General features: G+C 40.3%; 1 protein-coding gene across 7 annotated transcripts in view; it reads left to right on the top strand.

The window, feature by feature from the left end:
• LOC127579062 (breast carcinoma-amplified sequence 1-like) overlaps positions 1 to 27622 on the top strand; it is a 97868-nt gene that overhangs the window by 34435 nt on the left and 35811 nt on the right. For 4 of the 7 annotated variants that reach the window (XM_052031697.1, XM_052031693.1, XM_052031692.1 and 1 more), the window contains one exon: positions 13352 to 13878. In XM_052031697.1, coding sequence (XP_051887657.1) covers positions 13352 to 13878 — 527 coding nt within the window. Of the gene's footprint in view, positions 1 to 3365; positions 3438 to 13351; positions 13879 to 27622 lie in introns of all 7 variants that reach the window. The other 3 variants (XM_052031694.1, XM_052031696.1, XM_052031698.1) reach the window with 2 other exon arrangements.

Genomic DNA, 27622 nt, shown 5'->3' with positions numbered 1-27622 from the left:
TACGGCATCAGGTTGGGACCAAACTTTAGAATTCTAAAGCACAAGTAACATTTGGTTAAAATACACTGTGAGATTTCTACAGTGAGAGATGATTCATGCTACTTGTTCAGAAGTAGAAAGATTTATTGGTTTTCTTGGAAGAATCTGATTACACAATTTGGATTGCGACATTGTTTTGCCAGATGATCTTTAAATATTTTATTCACCTTGTAAGATTAGCAGCTGTGAAAAGCAGTTTTGACGTTGTACCTGCATTAAAAGTGTGCTCTTAGAATTTCAGGGGAATTATTTGGGGGATGGTTAGTGGCATCCCTGGAGAAATAACATATTCAGCTAAAAATAATAGTCTGCTTTAGTTGGTGGATGTCAAATGTATGGCAAACATTTAAGAAAATAACACAGAAATTGTCCCCTGTGAACTTTAAGTTAAATGTCAAGGCCCAAGCTGACTACAAGAGTGAGGTTGAATGAGACTTTTCCTTCTCTTTGTACTAAAATTTAATTTGCATAGTTAGAACATCAAATTTGTTAAAAGATAAGGAGCTTAAAAACGACAATAGGTTTGACTCACTACTCTCAAAACTTTCAAACAGGGTCATTATGGATTTTTAAGGACATGGGAATGAATACTCTGATATCACAGGAATGTCATCCAAATATGTCAAGTGATCCTCTCTATTGATAAAGACCGTTGGTGATCGCAGTGTCATACTTGAGGAAGCCACAATCTCTCACATACTATTTGCAACGTACTTTCTAAACATTGGTGTTCAGCTGGCTTAGCTAGTCTCAGATGAAATCATAAAATTTAAAAAAACTTGTAATTCATAACTTCACAATCATGAAATTTAAATAACTGTAATAGACAAATCAACAGTTCCTATGAATCACCTGTTATAATTAGATATTTACAGTTAAAACATAACTCTCTGTTATCGCTCACTTAAGCTGCTTAAACTTTTCTGCTGTTCAACTGCTTTTCCAACAGAGTTAATTAATTTCCATCACTGTGGTTACTTTGAAGTTCTGTTCACCTACTGCCTCACCCACATCTTACATGGATGTAAGCTGTTTAAGTTGTTTATAATGTTACTCAAGTCTTAACTGATTTACAACAGGAAGCTACAATGAAAGGCCTGAGATCATAGGCATAGATCTTGTTTCAACTCTGTGGCATAAGTTATTCCTCATGTTGTTTCTTGTAAAAGTCATTTGAGCCTTCAAACCCCACCTCCCACCCCACAACCACCACCATCGAAAACATCTTATAACCTCTCTCTGCAATCTGTAGTTCCCAATAGTAAGGAAAGCTCAAGTAATTTACACTTCTAATGCAGAGATCATATATGTTTTGCGATTTGCATTTAATCAATAAGGGATGAACATTTTACTTTCATTGGTTTTATTAAAACCAGCAATGTTTTATGAATGTTGAGTAAATAAAAAACTTACTGGTGTTAATATTTAAAGAGATATAGTATTTGTCCAGGCATACTGTAGCTCATCCACCTACCAAACAATGTCAACTAGAAATTCTATTGTCTGGTACAATTTTTCTTTCGTACCACATAGTTGAAAGTTTCAGAAAGCCTGATTAAATTTAAAACACAAATACAAAACTTAATTGAATATCTGTGTGCCAGGAGCACACACCTGGATCTTCAACCCGGATCCTCCATGTGCATGATACGCAGGCACATGGGGACCATTGGCTACATGCAGTATCATCAAATAGCATGAAACAGTCCTCTTGACATCAGCTGCATGAAATTATACCACAATGAATGGTGCTGGCCTTTTGCACTAAAGGGATCTTTACTAGGCCTGCTTCAGTATTAGTTAGAGGTCTTCCTGGGTGACTGCAAGGGTGTTTTCTGGAGTGGTGCATCTTCATTTTTTTAGCCTGCTCCCCAACTTCACACCCACCGCACCCATCCAGCTCTTCTCCAAAGTTCTCAGTCCCCCTTTGGTGATTTCAATAACACCACCACGATCATCTCCTCAAACATCCTATTGTCTCCCCAACACCCACAATCTGCTCCCCAGCTAATGTTCCTGATTCCTCCCACCACCCCAGCTAATCATCTCCAGAGCTGACACAATCTCCTCCTCTTAATTGTCTTGCCTTTCCCCATCACAGGTCCTCTGCCCAATACAGTTCTACTGGCAGAACGATTTATGATTTAAATATGGAAAGTAGGCTATTTGGAGTGATGCCATCTTTCTGTACATGGAGGAAGATGACCCTCTGTTAAACTAACCTGGCAATGTTTGTTGGGTGAAACAGCGGTGTTGCAGATAGTGCAGCTGTCTCAGAGCTCCGGCACTTAGGTTTGATTCTGATCTCCAGTGCGGTCGGTGTGCAATTTGGACAGTTGTCTGTGACCCTTTTCCTCCCATATCCCAGTTGGTAGATTAATTGGCTACTGTAAATTGCCACCAAGTGCTGGTGGGAGAATCAGTGGGAGACGGGGTTTGGGTGGGGGGTGGGGGGAAGGTACATGGGCATGTGTGACAGGGTTAAGGGCAAATAATTAAGGGAATGGTATTGAATGGCTGCTTTGAGGGCCAGTATGGAGGAAATAGGCCAAATGGGCTCCTCCTAATGTTGTAAGAAGATACAAAAGATAAGTCCAATTAGACTCAAAGCACAACTGCAAGAAGAAAATTTTATTGACCTATTATTAAGGTTAATGCTAAGAGCATTTGAAACATTTCCTATCACTGATCATCAACCTTAGCATCGTGATGAGAACAAAAGTTTAGGGATACTAGGGAAGTGAGTATCATATCTTTAAACTCATCAAATACAGTAAACCACTAAACTTGTTGAAGGACTATACAAGGTGACAGAAGTGTCGTACATCCGCAGCAAACTTCTGCCACTTATCGATGGCACTGTGCAAATGAAGATTTTCCTCTCCATCAACTTCCCTGTATTAGAAACACCTTAACTACCGGAGCAGCAAGAGTACATTTTGATGTTATAATGTAATAAACTACTGTTTGGGGGTATCTCTTACTTTAAAATTAATACATCTACAGATATTTAAATGTTTGCCTTCTGTATAATTATTGTTGAGTGTAATGGTCAGTTCCAAGTATTTATCGATGTGAACAATTTTGTTATCATTGGCCTTTTGAAGTAATGATTCAGCTTTGTGAGCTTTGGCTGCCCTCTTGGTCATGCAGCTTGACTACCCAAATGTCAGTGGCTACTTTGGCAGTGAGAACTGGGTTGTGATAAGGATTTGTAAATGTTATTTTTATATTATGATTAAGAATTTTTAAAGTTATCTTGCTGCTGAAATAATAGAAAATGTGTCATATTTAGATGTTGTTTCATAAAAAGTCTTGTTTTCCAGAAGGCTCTGTGATGAAAGGTAGTTTCTAAAGCTGACAAGCCATGCATTGATTGAAGCAAAAATAAAGCAAGGGTGAGCTTGAATTTGCCTGTCGCTTTAATTCTCCATCCCACTCCCTCCCTGACCTCTGTCTCTTTGGCCTCCTATATTATTCCAATGTTGCCCAACGTACTGTAGGTTCAGGAAACAACACCTCACCTACTGACTGGGCACATTTCAGCCTTTGGGACTCAGTGTCGAACCCAATGTTTTCATATAGCCAGGTCTTCCTGCTTGAGGCAGAGCTATCCAACTCTGATGTGAGGTCATCCACCTGCAATGTTCAATTGGTATCTCTCTCCACAGATGCTGCCTGATTAGCTGGCTGTTTCCAGTATTCTCTTTTACTTTAAATTTTCAGCAATGGCTGTAATCTGCACCTCACAATTCTTGCATGTTCCTTCGCTTCTGTTTTCTCTTCAATTGCCTGCACCAAAAGTAATTGTTTCCTGGGAACTGTCTTCCCCATCCTATTCATACATTCCCCATCCTTTCCTCTCTCCCTGCAACTTAAGACATGCTTGTTTTCCTACATTTCCGGTTCTGACCTAAAGTGTTGATGATATTTCTCCCTCCACAGTTCCTGCTAGATCTGTTGAATAGTTTTAGTATTTTCTGTTTTTGTTTAAGCTAGGCTTTGACATTGTTTCCAAATGACAGAAGAAGAGCAATTTATTAGCTTGACACTTCCAACAATGTCTTTGAAGCAAAAACATAGTCCGCCCTGTCAGGGATGCAGATAAAAATTAGAAAGAGATAGACACTGACAGTCTGGTTTATTTAAGTACTGAGTTGTTCAGGCAGGTATTTATCATACTCAGTAAGTAATAATGTAGAAGTTATTTAGCTTATGTCAAGCAAGGTGAGGAAATGTAGTTGGATCATTATGACAGAAAGACAAATTGTACTACAAGTATTGAATCAACTGGTGACTGTCATTTTAAATGTTCATTTGCTGATTGATATAAAATAGCTTAATGATGTTAAGAAATGATTTCTTGGTCTGTCTTTGTAGCACTGCAAATGGACCCACTCGGGGTATGATAGGTTGCTGTTATTCCACATCAGATTTATTCAGTCATATAGTTAAGTATAAGACAAAACTTGTATTTTACTGCATGTACATTGTTCAGAACATATATGCAAATTATCATCATTGCTGTACTGGAGATTCTGAAAGCAAGACCTGACATTTCCAGAGCTCAGCTTTTTGTGTGGTAAGGGAATTCTGGGCTATGGCCTTCTCCTTCTTCTTTGGAAGTCCTTGCTGGACTTCCATTTCTGGATTCTGAGGTGGCTGACGAGGCCAGTGTGGGATTCACAGACTCTGCCACACATGAGGCAGGTGGTGTTTGTTGTGGTAGGTGCGTGGATAATTTGGAAAGTTGTACATTCCTTACACTGTTTACAAATGGCCTCTGTGTAAACCTGCCATAAAGATTCAAGGTTCTCAGTGCTCACCCAGATACTTCTCCTCCATTGAATCGGTCATGGGCCAGGAATTGTAACAAGGAGGTGCGAATGTTTTTTTTTTCAAAATGAGCTTTCAAGTGGCATTAGAGCATATTCCTTGTCCTCCTGGATATCTCTGGCTGTGACAGAGCTCATAGTAGAGTGTCTGCTTAAGGAGCCTGGTGCAGGGTGTGCAGTTAATGTGGCCCATGCACTGGAGCTGCTCAAATCCTTGGAACAGTACAGTGCAGGAAAAAGGCTTTTCAGCCCACAGTGCAAAATTGCAGTTCATGTATGACGTACTTGTTGAAGACTAGAAGCCTACTAATGCTGACAGTTACAGAAAAAATGTTGTTCTGGATGTGGGTGCACCTGGCCTTTGCCATGACTTCAGTTGTGCTCCATGATTGAGTGGCAGAAGTCCCCTTGCTATTGGATGAGCTAACCATGAACACAGCAAGCTTCAATGTCTCAGACTCAGACCCAATGGTCCTTCAAACTAGCTAGCTACAATTCTTGTAAATCTGCAATATGCAACCTTAGTTTTTTTTTGTACAGAATACCCATATAACCCCTGGTTCCAGACACCCAGTCAGGGAAATATCATCCTTCTATCTACCTTGTAAAGCATTTTATATATTTCAGTGAGATCATCTCTCATTCTCTTAAACTCCACACAGTATAGGCCCATCTGTTTATCGGATGTTTCTGTCCCCCCCCCCCCCCCCACTCATTCATGACCCAGTAAGATCATGGCCGATCATTTACCTCAATCCCATTTTCCTGCACTAGCCCCATACCCTTCAAATTCCTTAATATCCAAAAATTCTATTGATGTCTGGCTTGAGTGCACTCAGTGAGTAAGCCTCCACAGACCCTCTTGACTACTGAATTTCAAAGATTCACCAGCCTCTGGGTATCGGTATTGATATTGGTTTATTATTGTCATTTCTACCAAGGTACAGTGAAAAACTTGTCTTGCATACCGTTCGTACAGATCAATTCATTACACAGTGCAGCTACATTGAGTTAGTAGGGAAGACATTACTACCAGGACAGTCAATGTGAAATTGCAAACTAGATTTAAGATAATCTAAGTAAGAAAGTGTGCATGGTGTAGGGTGTTTGGAGAGAACCTAATGCTGATTGGAGGGAACGTAAGGTCTGTACCCTTCTATGCTTTGACTATTTAAGTGCATGCCAAAATGTCTTTTGAACATAGTTATTATATCTGACTCCAGCACCTCCTCTAGGATTGTGTTCCAGATATCAACCACTCTCCATATTAAAAATTTACCCTTCAGATCCCCTTTAAAACTCCTCTCTCTCACCTTAAACCTATGTCCTCTTGTTTGTGATAGCCCTGCCATGGGAAACAAATTTTGACTACCTACTCTATCTAAGCCTGTCATAATCTTCTTTACCTGCTCCAGGGAAAACAAGCCCAGCCGATCCAATCTCTCCCCATAACCAATGTCCTCCAATCCAGGCAACATCCTGGTGAATCTGCTCCAAGGGAGTGATTCTGGTAGAAATTCCCTTTCCATCCTATAAGCCACAATAAAATGTACCATAGTGTTGTTTTACTTTGGTAAATTGAGTGGATAAAAAAAATCCTGCAGATGTCAGATAGATAGGTGAGTGTCTAAAAGTGAAAGATGGGTTCATGTTGCTTCTTTATCAGATATGAGGAGGAAGCACCTGCTTCCATAGCAGTAACCATGCTCTCCAATTTAGGAAATCAGCAACTGCTGGGTAATCAAGGTCTGTATCAGATGACGGAAGAGCAAAGAAACCCCGAGGATAAGAACAGTTGATTGAAATGAAGAATTTTCAAGCAGACTGAAAATGAACTTTGGATTAAATGGAGGGAAAAAAATGATCCACAGAACTTCAGGTCAGCAATGATATATACAGACAATTTAACAGATACAAATAAACTATATTCCAGTAGTGTTTCAAAAAAAAGTGTAACAGAGGCTGGATGAATAAATAAAATGGATCAACTTTGAAGCTAGTAAAGAAATTAGCACAGATAATTAGACTAGAAACCCAGGTCAAATATAAAGATATATGAAATTACAAAAAGGGAGATCAGAAAATCTTAGGGAGATCAAGAAAGTTAATAAAAGTAAATATAAAAACTTTAATAGTAAAAGCCTGGCAAGGTAGTGGTTAAAAATCGTAGCAATGAGCTCAGGAAGGTTTAGTAGCGATACTAATGGGGCTAAATTGAAAGGCTCCAAAAACCAGGTGCGAGGATGACTATGTGCAGATAACATGCATTCATTTGTACTGACACGGATTGTGTACATATATAGTGTAATTAAAATAGTGAGTGGCTTATCACCTCAGCAGCAGGTCCAATTTCATGAAGAGCTAGTTAATGGTAATCTATTTAAAGCTAAGCTGCCCTTCTCAATGAGGAGGTACTTTGTGGTTGCAAGAAGTTGTGGGAGTGATTGGGGTGCTAATTGTGATTGTCAAAAGAATGGGAGAGAGAAGGTATCACAAGTTTCCAATGCTGCCACAGAGGCCAGAATGGGAAAGATGCAAAAAGAGGAGAAAATACTCAAAGGTCAAAGAGCCATTTTGTTGGAGAGGTGAAGAGAGGAGAAATGATGGAGAAGTTCAAATTAATAAGGCTAAGGTATATAGAAGACCAATTGGTGTATGCCCATTGCCTGAAAGCAATAGCTATTATAGGATACGGGCATATTTATGGGGCAACTTGAAGTATAATAAAAATACCTCTTTGTTCTTGTGCAAACTCTTATTTGTTCCTCATTTAACATATTAGGAGAGGTAGACCTGCCTTGGAAGTACTGTCGTGCAGAATTACAAGAATTATATTGAGATACCTTGTCTTCGTTTGCTCAGAGAGATTGCAGAAACTAAAGCTGTTTTCCATAAAACTCAGAAAATTAAGAAATGCCTTGAATGTAGATTTCAAAACAATGGTCTGGATCACACCAGACTTAGCCCATGCTTCGTGTTTGCCTCTTCCGGGATGCCCACTGGTGCACATAATTTTCATGGAAGATCATGGCTGATCAAAAAGGCAGAATTATTCTTGAATGGTGTGCAGACTGGAAACAGAGAAAGCTAAGGCCCCACCCACAGCCTGGTCTGATGAGCAGGACTTTTACTGTTTATAAGTATCTATGACCACCAGGATATTTTAGAAACTCTCAAAGTATATTTAAATCATTTTAAAAATTAAAATATCAATAAAACAAATATCGTGTGCATTTACATTCATATTCAACTGTGTAAATTAATTTAAAAAATAATTTTCATTAAAACTAATTGTATCAAATGACTTGCCTGCATTTTCCACTTTAGTGAAGGTTGGCGGCCCAATTCAAATGAATGGGGCTGCACCATATATGCCGGTTACAAAGTTTATCTGACCCCTCAGCTCTCTACATAACAGAATGCCCTTGTACTCAGTCGGCTCTGAGAGATGGATGGACCCGGTTGCCTATCACAGTTATGGATGACCGAGCACGTACTAGTGATCATGGGAGTAGACTAGTCATTTGGATGCAAGAGCTGTTTAGTTAAGAGTTGTCAACTTTAATGATGGATGTTCTATTTATAGCTTTGCTTCTGTTGACTTGCTTATGCAAGCAGTAACACAGTGGAGCCAATAGACACTACAGTTAGGGAGGGCCGGGGCTCTTTTCAAGTTTATATAACACTATAAAGAATAGATCCAAGTTAGATGCCTGGAGGTGGTTCTGCTCGCTATGAAGCTGTGGAACAGGTTTCTAAATCACAAGCTTATTATCAGTTTGCTGAAATAAAAACAGAAAATGCTGGAAATACTCAGCAGGTAAGGGCTCACCTGTGGGAAGAGAAACGGTCAACGTCTCAGGTCAAAGACCCTCCATCAGAACTGGACACCAAAGATGTTTGTTAAGCTGCACAGAGGGTGTGGGAGGGTGACCATGGGACTAAGCTGTAAACAAGGTTATCTGGTTAATAAGTAAGTGGGATCAGTTAGAGAGTGAGAACATTTACAAAAGGTAGGAGATGCGAAAAGCAGAGCAGAAGGACATGCCCAACAAATCAAGCTGGGCATGTCCTCCACATACAGAAAGCGGTAGGTGCCTGGAACATGCTGCCAGAGGAAGTGCTGAAGCATTTAAGAGGTGTTCAGACAGACCCATGAACAGGCAGGGATCTGAGGGATACAGATCATGTGCAGGCAGATGTGCAGTTTATGGTCGGCACAGCCTCCTAGACCAAAGTGCCCATTCCTATGCTGTACTGTTCTATGTCTGTGTTCTATGTCTCCCAGTATCAAGCTCCTTGTGCCACCTTCTAGAAGAGTGACCACCAAGTGATGAGGCTGCCATGGTTGAGTATCTGGTGGTGCGTATGAGCTGTAAGACATGGATGTGGGCTTTTCAGTAGTACTAAATGTGAGGGTATGATGATGCATAGATATGTTGGGTTTGATCTCAGACTGATAAGAGATTGTTGATAGGTGAGTGATGGGATGTGGTTTGAGTAGATAGTTAAGCCTGTAAATGCGCTTGTTAGGATCTAGCACAATGATGCACTGAATGATCTTGATTGTTTCTGCAAGATCATTGAATTTCCTGAGGCACTGCATCCGGGGTCTTGATTCCTGGCAGTGATCTCCGTGACTCTCTCCTACTGTCCTCAGTGTGCACATGGAGGGTCTCCTGCAGATGCAAGTTTTCAAATTCAAATTCAAATTCATTTCAGATCATTTTCTTTCTTTACTGACTTAAGTTCTTTTCTCTTTAGTGTATATTTATGATGGGCATTTGAATCCCATTATACTACAGCCGCTTGTTTTGGTTCAACATCATCTACTTCCCCCACTTTTAAAGAAACATTGGTATTTGCAAACTCAGAGACTTTTTCCTCAATTCCTACAGCTATGTAGTTAATAAAAGTGGTAAATATTTAAGGTCCTAACCCATGTGTTACCACTGATGATTAGTCTACAATTGAATGATGCTTAGTCTACACTAAGCAAGCAATAAGGGAAGATAGATTATAAAAGTACACTAACACAAAATATAAAAACAGATAGTAAAAGTTTTTATAATTATATAAAGCGGAAAAGGGTGGTGAAAGTGAACGTAGGTCCGTTGGAAGATGAGAAGGGGGAATTAATATTGGGTAATGTGGAAATGGCCGAGGCCGTGAACGACTATTTTGTGTCAGTTTTCACGGTGGAGGACATGTCTAACATGCCAAAGGGAAATGTTATGGATGCGACGGGAGGTGAGGACCTCGATACAATCGCTGTCACTAAAGAGGTAGTGATGAGCAAACTAGTGGGCCTAAAGATAGACAAGTCCCCTGGTCCTGATGGGATGCATCCCAAGTTACTGAAAGAAATGGCGGAAGTTATAGTAGAGATGTTTGTGATAATTTACCAAAATTCTCTGGACTCTGGGCAAGTCCCAGCAGATTGGAAGACAACAAATGTCATGCCACTGTTTAAAAAAAGATGTAGGCACAAGGTAGGTAACTATAGGCCAGTTAGCTTAATGTCTGTAGTCGAAAAAATGCTTGAAGCTATCATTAAGGAAGAAATAACGAGACATCTGGATAGAAATGGTTCCATCAGGCAGACACAGCGTGGATTCAGGAAGAGCAGATCCTGTTTGACAAACTTACTGGAGTTCTTTGAGGATATAATGAGTGCAATGGATAGAGGGGAACAGGTGGATGTTGTATACTCGGATTTCTAGAAGGTATTCGATAAGGTGCCGCATAAAGGACATCCATAAGATAAGGATGCATGGAGTTGGGGGTAAGGTATTAGCATGGATAGAGGATGTGTTAACCAATAGAAGGCAGAGAGTTGAGATAAATGGGCGTTTCTCTGGTTGGCAATCAGTGGTGAACAGGGTGTAATAGGGGTCGGTGCTGGGCCCACAACTGTTCACGATATATATTAACAATTTGGAAGAGGGGTCCAAGTATAGTGTATCTAAGTTTGCTGATGACACTAAATTGAGTGGAAAAGCAAATTGTGCAGAGGATGCGGAGAGTCTGCAGAGAGATATAGATGGGTTAAGTGAGTGGGCAAGGTCTGGCTGATGGAGTACAATGTTAGTAAATGTGAGGTCATCCACTTTGGAAGGAAAAATAGAAGATCAAATTATTATTTAAATGGTGAAAGATTGCAGCATGCTGTTGTGCAGATGGACTTGGGAGTGACTGTGCGTGAATCGCGAAAGGTTGGTTTGCAGGTGCAACAGGTTATCAAGAAGGCAAATGGAATGTTGACCTCATTGCTAGAGGGATTGAAGTTAAGAGCAGGGAGGTTATGCTGCAAGTATACAGGGTACTGGTGAGGCCGCACCTGGAGGACTGCATGCAGTTCTGGTCTCCTTACTTGAGGAAGGATATACTGGCTTTGGAGGTGGTGCAGAGGAGGTTCACCAGGTTGATTCCAGAGATGGGAGGATTAGCATATGAGGAGAGACTAAGTCACCTGGGACCATACTTGCTGGAATTCAGAAGAATGAGAGAGGATCTTATAGGAACATATAAAATTATGAAAGGGATAGATAAGATAAAGGCAGGAAGGTTGTTTCACTGGTAGGTGAGACTAGAACTAGGGGACATAGTCTCAAGATTCAGGGGAATAGATTTAGGACAGAGATTAAGAGAAACTGCTTTTCCCAGAGAGTAGTGAATCTGTGGAATTCTCTGCTCAGGGAAGCAGTAGAGGCTACCTCATTAGATATATTTAAGACACAGGCAGATTTTTGCATTGAAGGGGAATTAAGGGTTATGGGGAAAAGGCAGGACAGGTGGATCTGAGTCCACAGCCAGATCAGCCATGATTTTATTGAATGGCCGAGCAGGCTCGACTGGCCAGATGGCCTACTCCTGCTCCTATTTCTTATGCTCTTAAGTTCTTATGAACCCAAGTCTATTGACAACCATTTTCTGTCTACTGACATTCAGCTAATTCACAATCTTGTGTGACAAATTACCAGTAATTCAAGAAGACTACCTTGTTGTGCATATGTACAATGTATATAAAGTTTTCTAAAAATACAGATGGACAATGTCTTCATTCCCATCAGTTGGACTTATCCTTGAACAATGAAGAATTTGCACTTTTTTGAGTAGCAAATTGTTAAAAGTGCAAGCTGATGATGGTTCAGCAAAAAACACGGCACTTAGTATCTGAATAACAGTAAACAATGTAGGTCTTTGATCAATTAAATTGAAGGACTGCGAGATTATCAGTCCAAAGACTGAGAAGCAAGTGAGAGATAGAATGAGCAAATTCAAAATCAACTCAAGGACAGAAAGAGGAGAGAAGAAAATTGGATTAAAAGAAAAAAAAAAATTTTTTAAATGTGAAACAAATATAACCCAAATAAGTAGACTCTAAACTTGCAAAAATTAATTTTCAGTGCCAGGAAGGTTGATGGATAGAAATGGAAACCATTTGTGTCATTGAAGATCTGCATAGATTGAAATGGACAGAACTTTCAATGGTGTGGTAAATTCGCATCTTCCATATAAATTCAGGAACTTCATGTCAGCTGCTGCACCTCAGTGATGAAGCAGACATCAGGATGCAATTTCTACAAAGCTAACAGCAAAGTGGCTCTTTTCAAGATCCAAATTTAAGCATACATCTGTTTGTAGGTGCCGCATTATGTGTGCATAAATAATTGTGAATGTTGTTAGCCTCGCTGTTATTTTGAGGGCAAAATCTACAATGTAATTTGTTGTTAAAATAGTGGAGTTAAGAACTGTACATTAAATAAGATGGAAATCAGAAGATTATTGTTATGATTATTTTCACAGAAATTTTTTACCCATTTTCTGTCAGATTTCTTTGTATTTTAGCTTGCTGGGACTCAAGCTTTCTTGGGAGGTGTGTGGCTGTTCCTGAAGTGGTCAATTCTCTAAATAGTTATGTAGCAGATTCCGAATTATTTCTTCAAGCATTAGGCCTATTAATGACAATAGACAAATGCACTCCAAATGCACTGATAGAAATGCAGAACTTTAATTTATCTTTCTTTAATTGATTTGAAGTATGTCCTTTACCCTTCAGTCCAAGAAAACAAACCCAGACTCCAGAGAGTTATTGAGAACATGGGCAAAATGCTCATATTGAACCTCTGGTAAACCTTTCTAGGCTTCAGCTCAACTTTACCAATAACCTCTTAATATTTTCAGCAGTTAAACTAATGTACTAACTGCCTGCTTCCTTGTATGTTCAGGTTGTTATTTGGTGTGTTGTTTCATGCTAATGATCCCACAAAATAATTTAATATGTGAACAACACTTCAAGTTTTCTTACTTTATGATTGCAGTGGATTAAATCTGAAAGGAATTCATATTAATGCCAATAATGTATGGACATATTTAAATTAAGAATGCATGTGATATAGCTAATCTGGACATATCAATAAGAATCTGCTGACAGATTATCTACAAGATCTTTGTTCATATTTTTGTTTGCACAGCAGCAGATATTGAACAGGACCTTGAGACATTCACATCACAGAAAACAATGGAGATGAGCCCCAGCACTAATGCAGAGGAAAAAGAACCGGAGAAATCTGCCAAGACTGGTTTGAAATCTAGATTTTCCTTCTCATTTGCTCGCTCTGTACCAGGGCGTACTGATGACCCTTCTACAGAGCCAAAATCGGAAACAGCTAAGCTCCAGACCAATCAAAAGACCTTCTCAGTGAACACAGCACCCATTGATAAAATGAATCTTCAACAATCCTCCCCACAAAAGGGAGGTTCTACTCAAAAGCAACAGCAGCCCTCTACTGATGTCACAGAACCTGCTGAAAAAGAAACAGAACAACCAAAGCAAAAAGAAGTAAGCTTTTTTGACAAACTTTTCAAACAAGGCGATAAAAGCAAACCACAGAATGGGCACCAGGGAGATCTAAAGACTGCTGGAAGTCAGGACCTAACAGCAGCCGATAAAGAAGCTACCGAACTAATACACAGACTGGATAACGTGCATCAGTACTTGGTGAGTAGAACCTGCTTTCATCTGGTTAACTTAGCATCCCCAACTGTAAGTGAGGAAAATCCAAACCTGCTTAAATGTATTTTGTTTCCAGACACACTTTAAAAAGTTATGGTATGAAAACTTATAGGAGTTGTACAGATCATGCTAGCTTTTAAATATTTGCTTTTCACATCCCAATCAAAATTTACGGTTTTGGCAACAATATCTGAATATTTAAATGTTATATTGTTAGTTATTTCTAATGTCCAGATCCTGCTTTGCACTCAGGTAGGGCTGCTGAGTGGTTATTTTCTTCCCCACAAAACCCACTGAGAAACCCATCACAATCAGCCTTTCCCTATCATGTTTCATCAGAACATCCATTACTGAAGCCTCAGAGAAGATGGCCAGCAAGACCAGAGTTCCACACATGGAATACCACAGGTCCAAACTAAAAGGGCAAACTTCATCACAAGCAATACATCTGCACAATTCGACCCTTGATAAAATTTCTGACACTGCTGCTTACCAAAATGTGCTGTTGCCTGATATCATGGTTTAAGTTAGAAATATCTTTCTCATGCAGTCACGCAGCATCTAAAAATACCCTCCTTAGATTTCAATATTACATGGTTTTACCCCAAAGATGGAGAAGGATGTAATTAGCTTCCATTCTACATTTTATAGGGTCGCTTAAAAAGTGCCATATTTTCATTTTCTGCATAGAAATGACCAATGTTTTAATTAGTTTGTACTCCTCAGATTCCTCCCACCTCCACCATTGCCTGCCAAGGCTTTAGTTTGTAAACATAGTCAAAGAGTCACACAGCTCAGAACCAGGCCCTTCATCACACCATGTCTATGTCCACCATCGAGTACCCATCTATATTAACCCCATTTACCTGCACTTGTTCCATAGCCTTCTATGCCTTGGTGATTCAAGTGCTTCTTAAATGTTGTAAATACTGTAAGTGAAGTCTCACCAAACCCCTAGAAAGCTCAGCAAAACCTCCTTAATTTTGTATTCTGATCCCTTTTGCAAGAAAGAGTAACATTGCATTTACTACTGTATCTCAAAATCCCTCTGTACGCCAATACTTATTAATCTCTCAATGTTTAATATGTATTGTTTTCTGATCTTTCTAGCAGAATGAATAGTTTCACATGTTTTGATATTGTACTCCATTACCTGCCCACTCACCAAATCTTCTTGCAGACTCTTTGAGTCCATTGCGTAGTTGATTTGCACACATCGCTTTTTATCATGAATTTAGGTATTTTGTGTATTACAGTAGTGTATGCAATTTTAGCCTCCATGTCTGAGGAAGGACACCTTGGAGTCAGTGCAACGTTGATTCATTAGATTGATCCCTGAGGTAACTGTGTAATTCAATAAAAAGTAGGCAAGTAATTCTGGTTCATACTCCCCAGAATTTAGAATGAGAATGATCTCTTTGAAACATATTGGAATGATAGACAGGTTAGATGCCAGAAAGCTTCCTTTAGCTGGAAACTCTAAAATGAGTTACAAAGGAGGGGGGAGGGGAAGAGGGAGAGGGAGAGGGATGGGGTCCGACGTTTAGTATGGCGATGAGGAGAAATTTTGTTATGCAGAGGATTATAAATCCTTGGAACTCTCTACCTCAGAAGGCAATGAATACTCAATCATTGAGCACATTCCAGGCTGCAAATGATACATTTTGGACACTCAGAGGATGGGTGAATTGGGCAGCAAAATGGATGATGTACAGGATCACCCATAATATCGAATGGTGGAGCAGGCTTATGCTTACTTGTTTTAATAAGAGATTAATGAGAAAGCTCTCAGGTTGGTGTTTGCTGTACGGATTTATTTACATTTGGATTTTGGCTTTGAAAGAGCATGAGAAATTCGGAGCAGAAGTATGCCACAGTGCTCCTCAAGCATCCTCCACCAACCTATATAATCATGGCTTGATCTGCCACAGACCTCAACTCCTCTTCTGTGCCAGACCGCCATAGCTTTCAGTTTCCTGATCTTTCAATGATATATCTACCTCCACTTTAAATACTTCTAATGAGCTATCCTGCACAACTCTTTGGAGCAGAAAATTCCAGAGATTCTCCACTCTTTGGACCCCTGAGTTTGACATCCCTAATACAATTCCACCATATTAAAGTAATATCTCAAATTTCAAATGTTGTTTCTAATGCGCATACTGTTAGAAAATACAATTTCATGGTGGATTGTATTTCACGTACAAGTATTACTTTCAGAACTTACCACCATCATTAACCAAACAGATTCAATATTTCTTACTTGGCATTATCTATTTAGTGCTTCATTATATTACTAAGGATAGAATACATGTGGCTGAATAATGTTTATACCCTCATTCCTACCTCAGGATGTGTCCAATAACATAGGTTTTAATCTACCAATGATCATCAGTGATCAATGATGGCCTCAACATCATAGAAACATAGAAAAACTACAGCACAATTCAGGCCCTTCGGCCCACAAAGCTGTGCCGAACATGTCAGTACCCTAGAAATTACCAGGCTTACCCATAGCCCTCTATTTTTCTCAGCTCCATGTATCTATCCAACAGTCTCTTAAAAGACCCTATCGTATCCGCCTCCACCACCGTTGCCAGCAGCCCATTCCACACACTCACCACTCTCTGAGTAAAAAACTTACCCCTGACATCTCCCCTGTACCTACTCCCCAGCACTTTAAACCTATGTCCTCTTGTGGCCACCATTTCAGCCCTGGGGAAAAGCCTCTATCTACCCAATCAATACCTCTTAACTTCCATCAATTTCTCTAACTTCTAGTAACCCCTGCCCTCTTCTCCCCCCTTTTTATTCTCCCTCCTTCCCCCCCTTGTCTTCCCTCATTCCTGTGGCCCCCTCACCCCTTCTCTTTCCCCTTCCCCCGCCCTCATGACCTGCCCATCTATTCCCCACCTCCTTCTGTTTATTCCATGGTCCACTGCCCTCTTCTACTGGATTCCTTCTCCTTCAGCCCTTTGCCTCTTCTACCTATCAGCTTCTAACATCTCCCCCCTCCTTCACCCACGTATCTTCTCCCTCTAACTTGGACTCACCTATCACCTGCCAGCCTGTGCTCCTCCCCCTCCCCCTATTTTCTTATTCTGGCTTTTACCCTCTTCCTTTCCAGTCCTAATGAAGGGTCTTGACTCAAAACGTCGACTGTTTATTTCCCTCCATAGATGCTGACTGACCTACTGAGTTCTACCAGCACTTTGTGTGTGTTTCTCCAGATTCCAGCATCTGCAGAATTTCTAGTGTCAATGATCATCAGTAATTGTAATCATCCTTCACTTTTTTAACCATCAGTAAGGGATAATGTACAATGGATGCTGCAAGTTTCATTTTACATGTGCATAACAATATAACCTATCCAGAGTGAATTTATTTCATTGAATGAGCTAACAATTGGGAATATCTCATCAAATATTAACTATAGTTATCTTGATAACAACCTATTAGCTTGTCATGAATGATAAGGAAAATGCTGGAATCCATAATGAATGTAATAACAGAACACTTTGAAAAGAATGATCAGATTGAACAGAATCACGCAAATTAATGAAAGGAAAATCTTATTTGATTAATCCACTGGAACTTTTGGAGGATCTGAATAGTGGAATAGTTGAAAAAGCATCAGTGGATGGGGTATAATTGGATTTTTAGGAAGTATCCAGTAGTTCCCACACAAGAGGTTGATCAATAAGATTGAGCACATGATTGAAAAATGGTTATCAAACAGAAAGAAAAAAATGGAAAGGTTGGCAGATTGTGAGATGTGAACATTCTGCGGGAATTGCTGCTCAGGCCCCAGTTATCCACAATCTAGACCAACAATTTGGCTGAAGGGACCAAATGTCATATTTCCAAGTTTTCTGATTTCCAAGATGGAATTGTGAATACGAAGGATGAGGTAAGGAGGCTTCAGTGGGATATGGACAAATTATGTGAGTGGGCGTTAATGTTGCAGATGGAATACAATGAGGAAAAAATGAGTTATCCACTTTAATGCACATAACAGAAAGCAAACTCTCTGTTAAAGTGTGAGTGATTGGGTAGTGTTGATGTTCACTGGACACTGTGCTTGTACACTGGAGGCCAATATGTAGGATGTGCAGCAATTAAAAGGGCAAATGGTATGTTGTCCATTATTACAAGAGGATTTGAATGCAGGAGTAAGGAAAACTTATGGCAATTAGTTCGGGCTTTGGTGAGATTGCTCCTGGAGCATTGTGTACATTTTGGTCTCCTTACCTAAGAAAGGATTCTTACCATAGAGCTAGTGCAGCAAAGATTCATTGAACTGGTTCTAAGGATGACAACTTTGCTGTAAGAGGAGAGGTCGAACACTAAGGGACTTCAGGGTTAATGTTCCAAAATTGAATGAGAAAATGAAATCCAGATGAGCCAAGTCCTATGTGGCCACAGAAATGAACTGCAAGTGTGTGGTCCTGTGCTCAGTGCCAAAGCAACTTATTAATCTCGTTAGTTCAGAAAAGATGATCATAGTGATGCCTCTAGATATATTCCGGTGTGTGTTATTGTTCCAGCCTTCTCAAATTCCCTTCTTAAACTACTCCCCTTTCACCGATTCATCCTACAGATACAACATACAATTCCAACAACTTACTTCCTCACATCTCTTTCTCTCCAGGTAGTGCTGACATTCAACCTCCCATTTATGTGTTATGTATGTACCTCATAGTAATCATCAGCAAGTGTTCTCTATCCATCTGTCTACAGAGCAGAAGAGAAAGAAAGAGAATGAGAATCAGAGGTGGCCCTCCATGGATAACACGCCTGTAGAAGGGGCCTAATAAAATGTACTATGATCCAGTCTCGCTGCATATAGGAACAGGCACTGATTAATAACCTTAAAAATTTTTACCTTGACAGTTTTAATTCAAGGCCTAAATGTCCCACAGGGCTTTGCTGTGTCCCACAGGATGTACAGCAGGTTGATAACAACAACTCCTATTGAGAGGAATCTTCACTTTGAGTGTGAACCATTGAAAAATTCAAGCCTACCAAACACAGGCTCAGGCACACTTCACATTGTCGAGTAAGAAAGATAGGTTTTACACCAGTTGACTCCCATGTCACATGAACTCGACAGGAGGGCAGACATTGGGACAGCAGTGGATTCGGGTATTGTACCTCAGGAATATCAACGAATAGGATATTTCCTAAGCAGTAGCTTGGATGTATTGGCAGTGCACATTTATAGCGAGGAATGGCCCTTGACTACACATGACATTTGCAGTGACATTTGAAAAAGCAAATTATTTGCAGTTTTTTTTTGTCTTTGGAAAGCATGACTTACTGCATAGAGCATTAACTGAATCAGTCAAATGATTACTATCAGAGATAAAAACAGAAAATGTTGGAAATACCCAGCACGTCAGGCAGCATTCCTGGAGAGAGAAACAGAGTTAACATTTCTTGTTAAATGAACAGTCATTGACTGAAGTGTAAACACTGTTTGTCTCTTCACAAAGCTGAAGATAATAACAAAAACAACTGCAGATGATGAAAATCCACAATAAAAAAAGAATGCTGGAAATGAGTCTGACAGTATGAGTCAACGGCCTTTCAGTAGAGCTTTAGTGAGGACAAGTACATCATAAGTACCACTTGGAATAGCTCTTTACCTCTAATAATTCTTATACATAGCGCTAAAAACATGTCTCACACATGAAAGCCAACTTTTCCAAAGTGAACTCCCTCAGCAGTGATATCGCTGTGATAATTGGACCGGGCATTTCCAGTTACAAATCAGACACACATGGAATGGCATAATTGCAAAGCTACTCTGGAGGATCTCTGAAGAAATAGTGTCATGCTGTTAAACCATGCATCTGTCATGTTTTTTCAAAATAACCAGCTCCCTTGCAGGTCCCAGCCCAGGGCTGGGAATCCTCTAAGATCTTTTGCCTTATTTGCCTTTTCTCCTTTAGAAACAATGCTCATTCAACCCCATACCCGCTTCCCAACCACAGCAGTGATTTTCCAGCACAGAGTCCACACCCACCTCCACCCCACTCACCACCGCAAGATCTATTCCTCACTTTTCATAACCCCTCCCCTCGACTCCCTGATCTGACCCCAACCAAAACTTCAACCCAACCCTATGATTGAAGCCAAAACTCAAGACCAACTCCAGGCCAACCCTTTACCCGATGGACCTGGATTTGCCCTATTGTTTACTTCACTAGCTCTACAGTGGAGTGGTATGTGAAGGAAAGAGTGCGCGTCATTATGTGCGCGTCACTCCATCCTTCAGTTTAAAGTGGTCCATAGAGCTCACCTGTCCAAGGACAAGTTATCATATTTTTATTCAGATATATCTCCTTATTGTGATAAATGCAGTAATGGAGAGGCTTCTTTAATTCATATGTTTTGGTCATGTCCAAGTCATAAAAAGTACTGGATAGAGGTATTTCAAACTTTTTCTGTGCTTTTTAAAATAAATTTTAAGCCAAATCCTTTAACTGCATTATTTGGGATTGTTGGAGAAAAAGATATGATTTTGGAGACTTCCGACTTACACATATTGGCCTTTATTTCTCTTAGCCAGGAGGGCTGTGTTGCTTAAATGGAAGGAAGTTACTCCCCCCACTCATGTTCAATGGCTACGGGATGTTATGTCATATCTAAATTTAGGGAAGATCCGTTGTTCAATTTCTGGATCTAATTTGGACTTTCAAATATTGTGGGGACCTTTTTTGAACTACTTTCAAAACCATTGATTTGGTGCTTAATGTACAGATATTGGCTAATACTATTATGTCTTCAAGGCTTTTTTTTGTCTTTTTTTTAACCAAACAGCTTCGGTCTTGGTAGTGGGTTTAGATTTTTATTTTAATAAAATTATTCCAATTTATTAATATTAATTAGTTATCATTTCTGTTTATCAATATGAGGTATTGTGATTTCAAGTGTGACGCAATACAACGTAATTTGTAACATTTTGTTTTTTCTTTTGTTTCATGTACTTTGTATTTTCTATCTGGAATTAATAAAGATATTGTAAAAGTAAAGTGAAGGAAAGAGTGGAACATCCATGGCACTGGGCCCCATGACTGAAACACTCATTGACATTGTGTGTCACAACCCTTCAGTCAGAATCTGTGGTGCGAATGAATTTTTTGCCATGAAGCCTCATCTTGGTTGTTCATTGTCCCACTGATCCACAGCAAAGAGCCACTCATTGTTGACAAGGAAATGCGGGATGATGGTGAGAGGGGACATGGAAGTGGAGGTTGTGATCAATACGTGTCTACTTTTGCCATTTCCCACGCTTTCCTTCAGTCAGTGCCCACACATTGCCTCACGTCTGATGGCCTAATCTTCCCCAACACAGAGACAGGTGGTGGAGTCCATGGTGAGGCCCCATTGGTTCTAAAGCCAAAGGGGTGTCAGCCAAGAGCACCTCAGTAGCCAGAGCAGGAATCTGAAGAGTCTGCCTCCATCTCTACCAGAATCACAGGGGCCACATCAAAGAGACGTTATAGGAAGGAGAAGAATAAACCATTGTAGTCGTATAACCATGTCCACATAGGCCTTTTATGCACAATCAAGGACAGAAAAGCTTTGACAGTCACTGATGATCATGGCCATCAGACCCGGCAGGCGGTATGTCTTGCCCAGTTGGCCACAAACATCTGCCGCCACCTGACACATGATCTTGATCCACTCAGACACTGGTGTTCTGGTCTCCTGCAAGCTCCACCTCTCTTCTGAGCCTTTTTCTCCAGTGCAGCTGGAGGTTTGTGAACCCAGCTGGCAAACCCAAGGCTCCTGTTGTCTTGCATCTTGGTCCTCTTCAAAGTTGCAGTGTATGACTCATTTGTGACATGTGTCCATTGAGAGCTGCGTAGTCAATTCTAAAGCTTGTAAACTGAACTGCAAAGTTCACCAAACTAGCTGCAAAGTTTTCTAATCATCTGTTACTGCATTCTGTGACTCAGAATTACTCAAGATAGCAGCTGTAATGTTGCATCAATTACTGTCTTTCTTGTCAAGTCTTCAAGCTGCTCTATTTGTATTCACTGGTGTGGTCCATGAAGCTTGAGAAACTGAGGCATATTCAGTTAAAACGTATTGAAACTGGATACCCACCTCCCCTGAGAGGGTTTTGTGCTTGTGATGAATGTTTTCAGGGTAAATGCCAAAGCTTGTGCATTGGCGATGTTGTCATTTTACTGCATTTAGTCTCTGAGTCACCTCCAAACCACAAGGCCATTGGAATTAAAATCTGCTCAGAGGACACATTTTGACCTCCCTTGTACTTGTAGAATCCCACTAAATCAATGGAATGGGGAACAATGGCAGCTCTTCAGTACCATACATGAACGCAAGTGTATTTTAGTATCATACCTTAGAGTCACACAACACAGAAGCAGGCCCTTTGACGCAGTGAATCCACATAGACCATCAAGTACTGATTTACACTTACTCTGTTTTATTCTCTCTGCATTCCCATCAACAGCCCCCAGATTCTACCATTCACCTATACACCAGTTGCAATTTATAGTGGCTGATTAACCCACCAACCAGCACATCTTTAGGAGGTGGGAGGAAACAAGGGCACCCAGGGGAAACCCACATGTTCACAGGGAGAATGTGCTAACTCCATATAGTCAGAGACCAGGACCGAACCCCACTTGCTGGACTTGTGAGGCAGCAGTTGCACCACTGTGCATTTGAATGCTTGTGTTCCTCAAAGGTCACAAACCTATCTCTAACTCAAGAAGGAGGGCTCTGCCATTTGAACGACAATGGTTTATTTATTTGCCTTTTCTGGGTATTTGTCGATTTTTCCATTGTGATCACCCAACATTCACCAACAGATAGGCAGCATATTCTCAATACAGCTTTCTGCTGGCTTCCAGTAGTGAACATGAGCAGTGCAGAAATGATTCCTTTCTGACCTCCAGCATGACCTTCATCACCCCTTGCTTCTTTACTAACATTTCATTTCACCTTAGCTTTGACAGCCAAATTTTAGTTTTGGACATACTTTCTTTTAGCTCATTTACTGCATTTCCATATGCAGTGAGTAATTGTCATCAGTGAGCCAAGTTGCTTCATGGTTGAATGTGAACTGTGGAATGTGGATTTTATAAAGTGTGTTTCATGACATGAATGAAAAAGGTGAAGGGCTATGTTTTTTTTTTCAATAAGCATCAAGTTTAACATGCACATGTGTGTCATTATTTGAGATTCTGTATTATTGGCTTTTTAAAACTTTTAATAACTTTATTTATACAGCACGGTAACAGGCCCTTCCGGCCCAACGAGCCCGTGCCACCCAATTATACCCATGTTAACCTACTAACCCGTAGGTCTTTGGAATGTGGGAGGAAACTAGAGGAATCCCATGCAGTCACAGGGAGACCGTACAGACTCCTTACAGACAGCAGCAGGAATTGAACCCCGATCGCTGGCACTGCAACAGCGTCACGCTAACCACTACAGTACTATGCCACCCATTAAGTGAAGTCAATATTCCATCTAAAAACTTAATATCTAAAACAATAAAATGCAGCAGATCCCCAGTGCATTTTGGTGTTGATTTCTATGAAATTATGTGACACAGCCGTCAAAAATGTATTATTGTTGGATTTAGTATGGAGGGAGGAGGAGCAAGATTGTGGAAATGAAAATTCAGCCTTACATAGAACATACGTAGAACATAGAACTGTACAGCATAGGACAGGCCCTTCGGCCCACAATGTTGTGCCGACATAGCTACAGAATGCCCATATCCCTCCATTTTTCTCTCATTCATGCACCCATCCCCCTCTTAAAAGCCCCCAAAGCCGTATTTCCATTTCTGATTGTTAGCTACATGACAGTAATAAGTGAGCTTGATGTCCTGCATTGTTGCCTAACTTGCCAACACTCATTTCCCCAAAGACTGCTAGTATCTGATAGCCATACCTGTGGGAGGAATTTAGGAAAAAAACAACAAAATTGCAACATTTTTCAGCAATTAATTTTTTGTATCTGTGTTTCCTACCTCCTGCAGTTTGAAAGCTTGTAAATTGACAATGCCCTTATCTAAATCTCAATAAGGAACACCAAAACAAAATTATTAATTTCATATACTATTCTCAAATGTAACTTCAGGTGCCTAACTTGTGTTCTGGACATGGGTGAAAGGGAATGTTTAAAGTCCGAAATTTGCTTCTTTTGCATAGTGCAAAAAAAGTCGCATCATAAAAAATTTTGCTTATGTAACCACACTTGGTCTTTGTAATCAAGAGGCCTATCAATGAATTTGTCTCTGTATTTGGATTGCAACTACCAGAAAGTTTACAGCCAGGGTTGACTGTGGTGTTAAATAAAAGGCATAAATGGTTAATGTTGAGAACCAAAAGCAAGAAAAAAATTGTAAACTGGGCTCTGGACAGTGAAAGTTAGCTGTATTCTCAGAAAAGGCAGCTATAAAATGTAGTACAGCTGGCCCTAATTCTCTGTGATTCCACACCCACAAACACTGGCTTGGAACCACGATATGGAACACAATATTTTTATACACCACTCTAAACATGATCAGGTCCTTTGTGCTTTTGCAGTGCACTTTCACAAAGTTTTCCTTGGTCCTTCAAGCACGACACATTTGCAATGGGAGGCCACCAGACATACAGAGTGACATTGGGTCACTCGGACTAAACTTATTTATGCAAATCAGACCTGCAAACAGCACAGGCTACTTCCAGTGAAGGAGCGCTTAACTTCAGTGTGGCAGGCCATGTCCCTTAATGCAGTTTGCTTGGTGTTCACTTCTGCCCCAGATATGCTTGGAGACCCTACCAATTGCATCCCCCTCCCCACCACCACCAGTACCCAATCATGTGTCCAATGCCCCAGCCCTGATGTACGACATTGACATCCACTAGCCCAAATGCGGAAAAATGGGATTAAGTGTAGATGGGCAAAAAGGTTGGCATGGACATGATGGGCCGAAGGGCCCATTTCAATACTATACGGCTCTATAATTCTCCATAACTCACTGCACCCTCCAGGACTCTAGGCTTGATTCTTCCTACCCATCCATTCTATCCATCCCCCACCACCGCCTTTCCAAGACTTATGGCCTGCCTGACTACTCCACCTGGATTCTCAGTGATGAAGCTAACATAGGGACCTTCTTCCTTCTCACAAGATGCGATGGCTGGTCCTATTGCGTCCAAGGCGCAGTAGAGTTTTGTGCTGGTGGATCTTGCCTGATGCAGGATTTCGACCTGAAACGTCAGCAATTCCTTGACCGCACCCCCCCCCCCCAACCCACTCCCTTGCCACAGAAGCTGCTCAGCCCACTGAGTTCCTCCAACAGATTATTTGTTGCTCCAGATTACAGTATCAGCTGTCTGATCTGTCTTGTCAGAATTTTGAGCTGGTGGACCTTGCATCCACGTACTTGTACCCCCGAATTAGCAGCAGGATATTTTGGAAAGTATGAATGAATACCCCAACCAAGTTTACCCCACCTTTCTAACTACCAGCTGCTCTTCTCCTGTTATCCCACCCCGGCAGAGGCTAACCAACTCTTCATGATAATTACTGAATCCAAGACCTTCCTAATCTGTTTAAAGCCACCAAACCTCCCCTGTTTAATTCCTATTTCCCAGCTAAAAGTGTATCTTGATGACAGTTTACTGCTGTTTATTTTCCTGAAAAGCATCATCACAAAGGCCATCATGATTGTACCCTGAGACACTCACTCACTCACTGACGTTTGTATAAGTGCTCATATTGACTTATCTCAATTTTCAGGATCTGAGTTGTCCAAGGTGTCAGGAATATATAATTTTAAATTGAATAACAGTATCACATGAGAGTGTTTAAATATTTTAAAACATCTAGGTCCAGAAATCCTAGTGCTGTTAAGTGGACATTTCAGTTGTGCACCCTTTGCTGCAGGTCTCAGGACCAAACTGATCTTGTACCTTTCATTCTGAGGTCAGATCCAGAGATGAGGTTGAGGAGGAGAGATAAAGGATGAGGGTCAGGTCACAAATGAATGTAAACTACTGGCAGGACAGGGGCTTCTTTTGTAGGGTTCAGAACAATGGATTAGCGAAGGATGGGAGGGTTCATGTGGGGTCATCTTTTGTGGGGATGAGCTTTGGAACATGCTCAGAAATAAAATGTATCAACCAGGAAAATAATGAAGGTAGGGGTGCAGAATTGGCAACCTCCATCAAGCAGCAAAGGCTTGCTAGGATAGAGCATGGGTCTTGAAGAATCAGGGGCCTGGAGATTCAGGACTACCAGAGTATCACATACTTGGACAGTAATGGAAGTGGTGGTCAGAATGATGAAAGGTAACCAGAGACTTAGCATTCTGTTAAGCAAACATAGTTGGGCTGGGAATGGAGAACAATGGTTGATCTCAAGACAGCTGTCCAAGATCACTAATAACGTTCCAAAAAAGGTGTCTTACGGGGAATGATGTTGTTTTGTGCATATCTGATGTGAAAATCACTTCAAGTGTGCAAAAGTGACTCAGGCCAGAAAGTACCCAGTCATACTTCCGGAGTGAAGCAAAACATACCAGAAATGGGTGTTATGGGTTAAGAAAATGAAAATCAAAAAAAAACCTTCAGTTACTGAAAATCTGAAACAAAAATAGAAAATGTAAGGATCACTCTGCAGGTAAGGCATCACCTGTGGAGAGGGAAACAGAGTTAATGTTCCAGGTCAAAGACCCTCCGTCAGAATGAGTTCAATTAATTATTATTTGCTGAAATGGTCAGCGCTCTGTATTAAATTTCTAAGCATGAATTACAACCAAGTTAGCAAAATTTAAATGGTGATTATATGTTATTTAAATACGTCAATTTAATTGTGTTCTCCAATTTCTGCAGATCATTTTCAAGTGAGTTATAATTTGCTTTTTGTAAGTATAATTGAATTGTAATTTTAAGCATAGGAGAAAGAGGTACATTTGTGTGTGTTTATAGTAGCTTTCATATTTTATGTAACATATTCATAGTTTTGTTGACAAATACTTTTCATGACATAATCCCATGGATGAATTGGTCTGCTTTTGAATTTATTGACTGAGAGATAGTTGACCAGACATGAGGAGAAGTCCACCTGTTTACCTAGGACCATGCATTCTTTGACATCCACTTAAACAGCGAGACTCTTTAATATCTCATCTGAAAGCAGGCATCTCCAGCAGTACTTACTTCCCTCACTAATGTAACCACTTAGATTCTGTGCTCAAGTCATGGCACAGAGATTGAAATCACAACCGACTGATTTGGAAATTCACAAAACGTAACGAGAGAGGAACAGCTTCCTGAACGAGGGAGGCATTGAACAGATCAGCAACTGTTTCATAAAGGTGACGTGTGCAGGATTACACCTTGGCATTTCATAAAATAATGATATTAGAAAAATATTCATGGAGGAAAAAACTTTTAAATTGGCAATGGCATGACTCAGAATGTGAAATTTAAGATGCTACCGTAATGGATGGAACTTTAAATCCTTGTGTGACTGAAGTACCAGTGTAATTACCAGTTGTTGCACTGTAAGCAAAGGATGATATTACATCGTGATGATAAGGGCAGACAGCCGAGGTTCATCTGGGAAAACAAAAGACTGCAGATGGTGGAAATTTGAATTACAAGCAGAAAATGCTGGAAATATTCAGTAATATCTGTGGAAAAGAAATAGATATAAGGTTTTAGGTTGATGACCTTTCATGAGA

The sequence above is a fragment of the Pristis pectinata genome, chromosome 16, assembly GCF_009764475.1.
Source record: "Pristis pectinata isolate sPriPec2 chromosome 16, sPriPec2.1.pri, whole genome shotgun sequence".
Classification (NCBI taxonomy): Eukaryota; Metazoa; Chordata; class Chondrichthyes; order Rhinopristiformes; family Pristidae; genus Pristis; species Pristis pectinata.
This window is presented reverse-complemented; position numbering and strand designations above follow the sequence as displayed.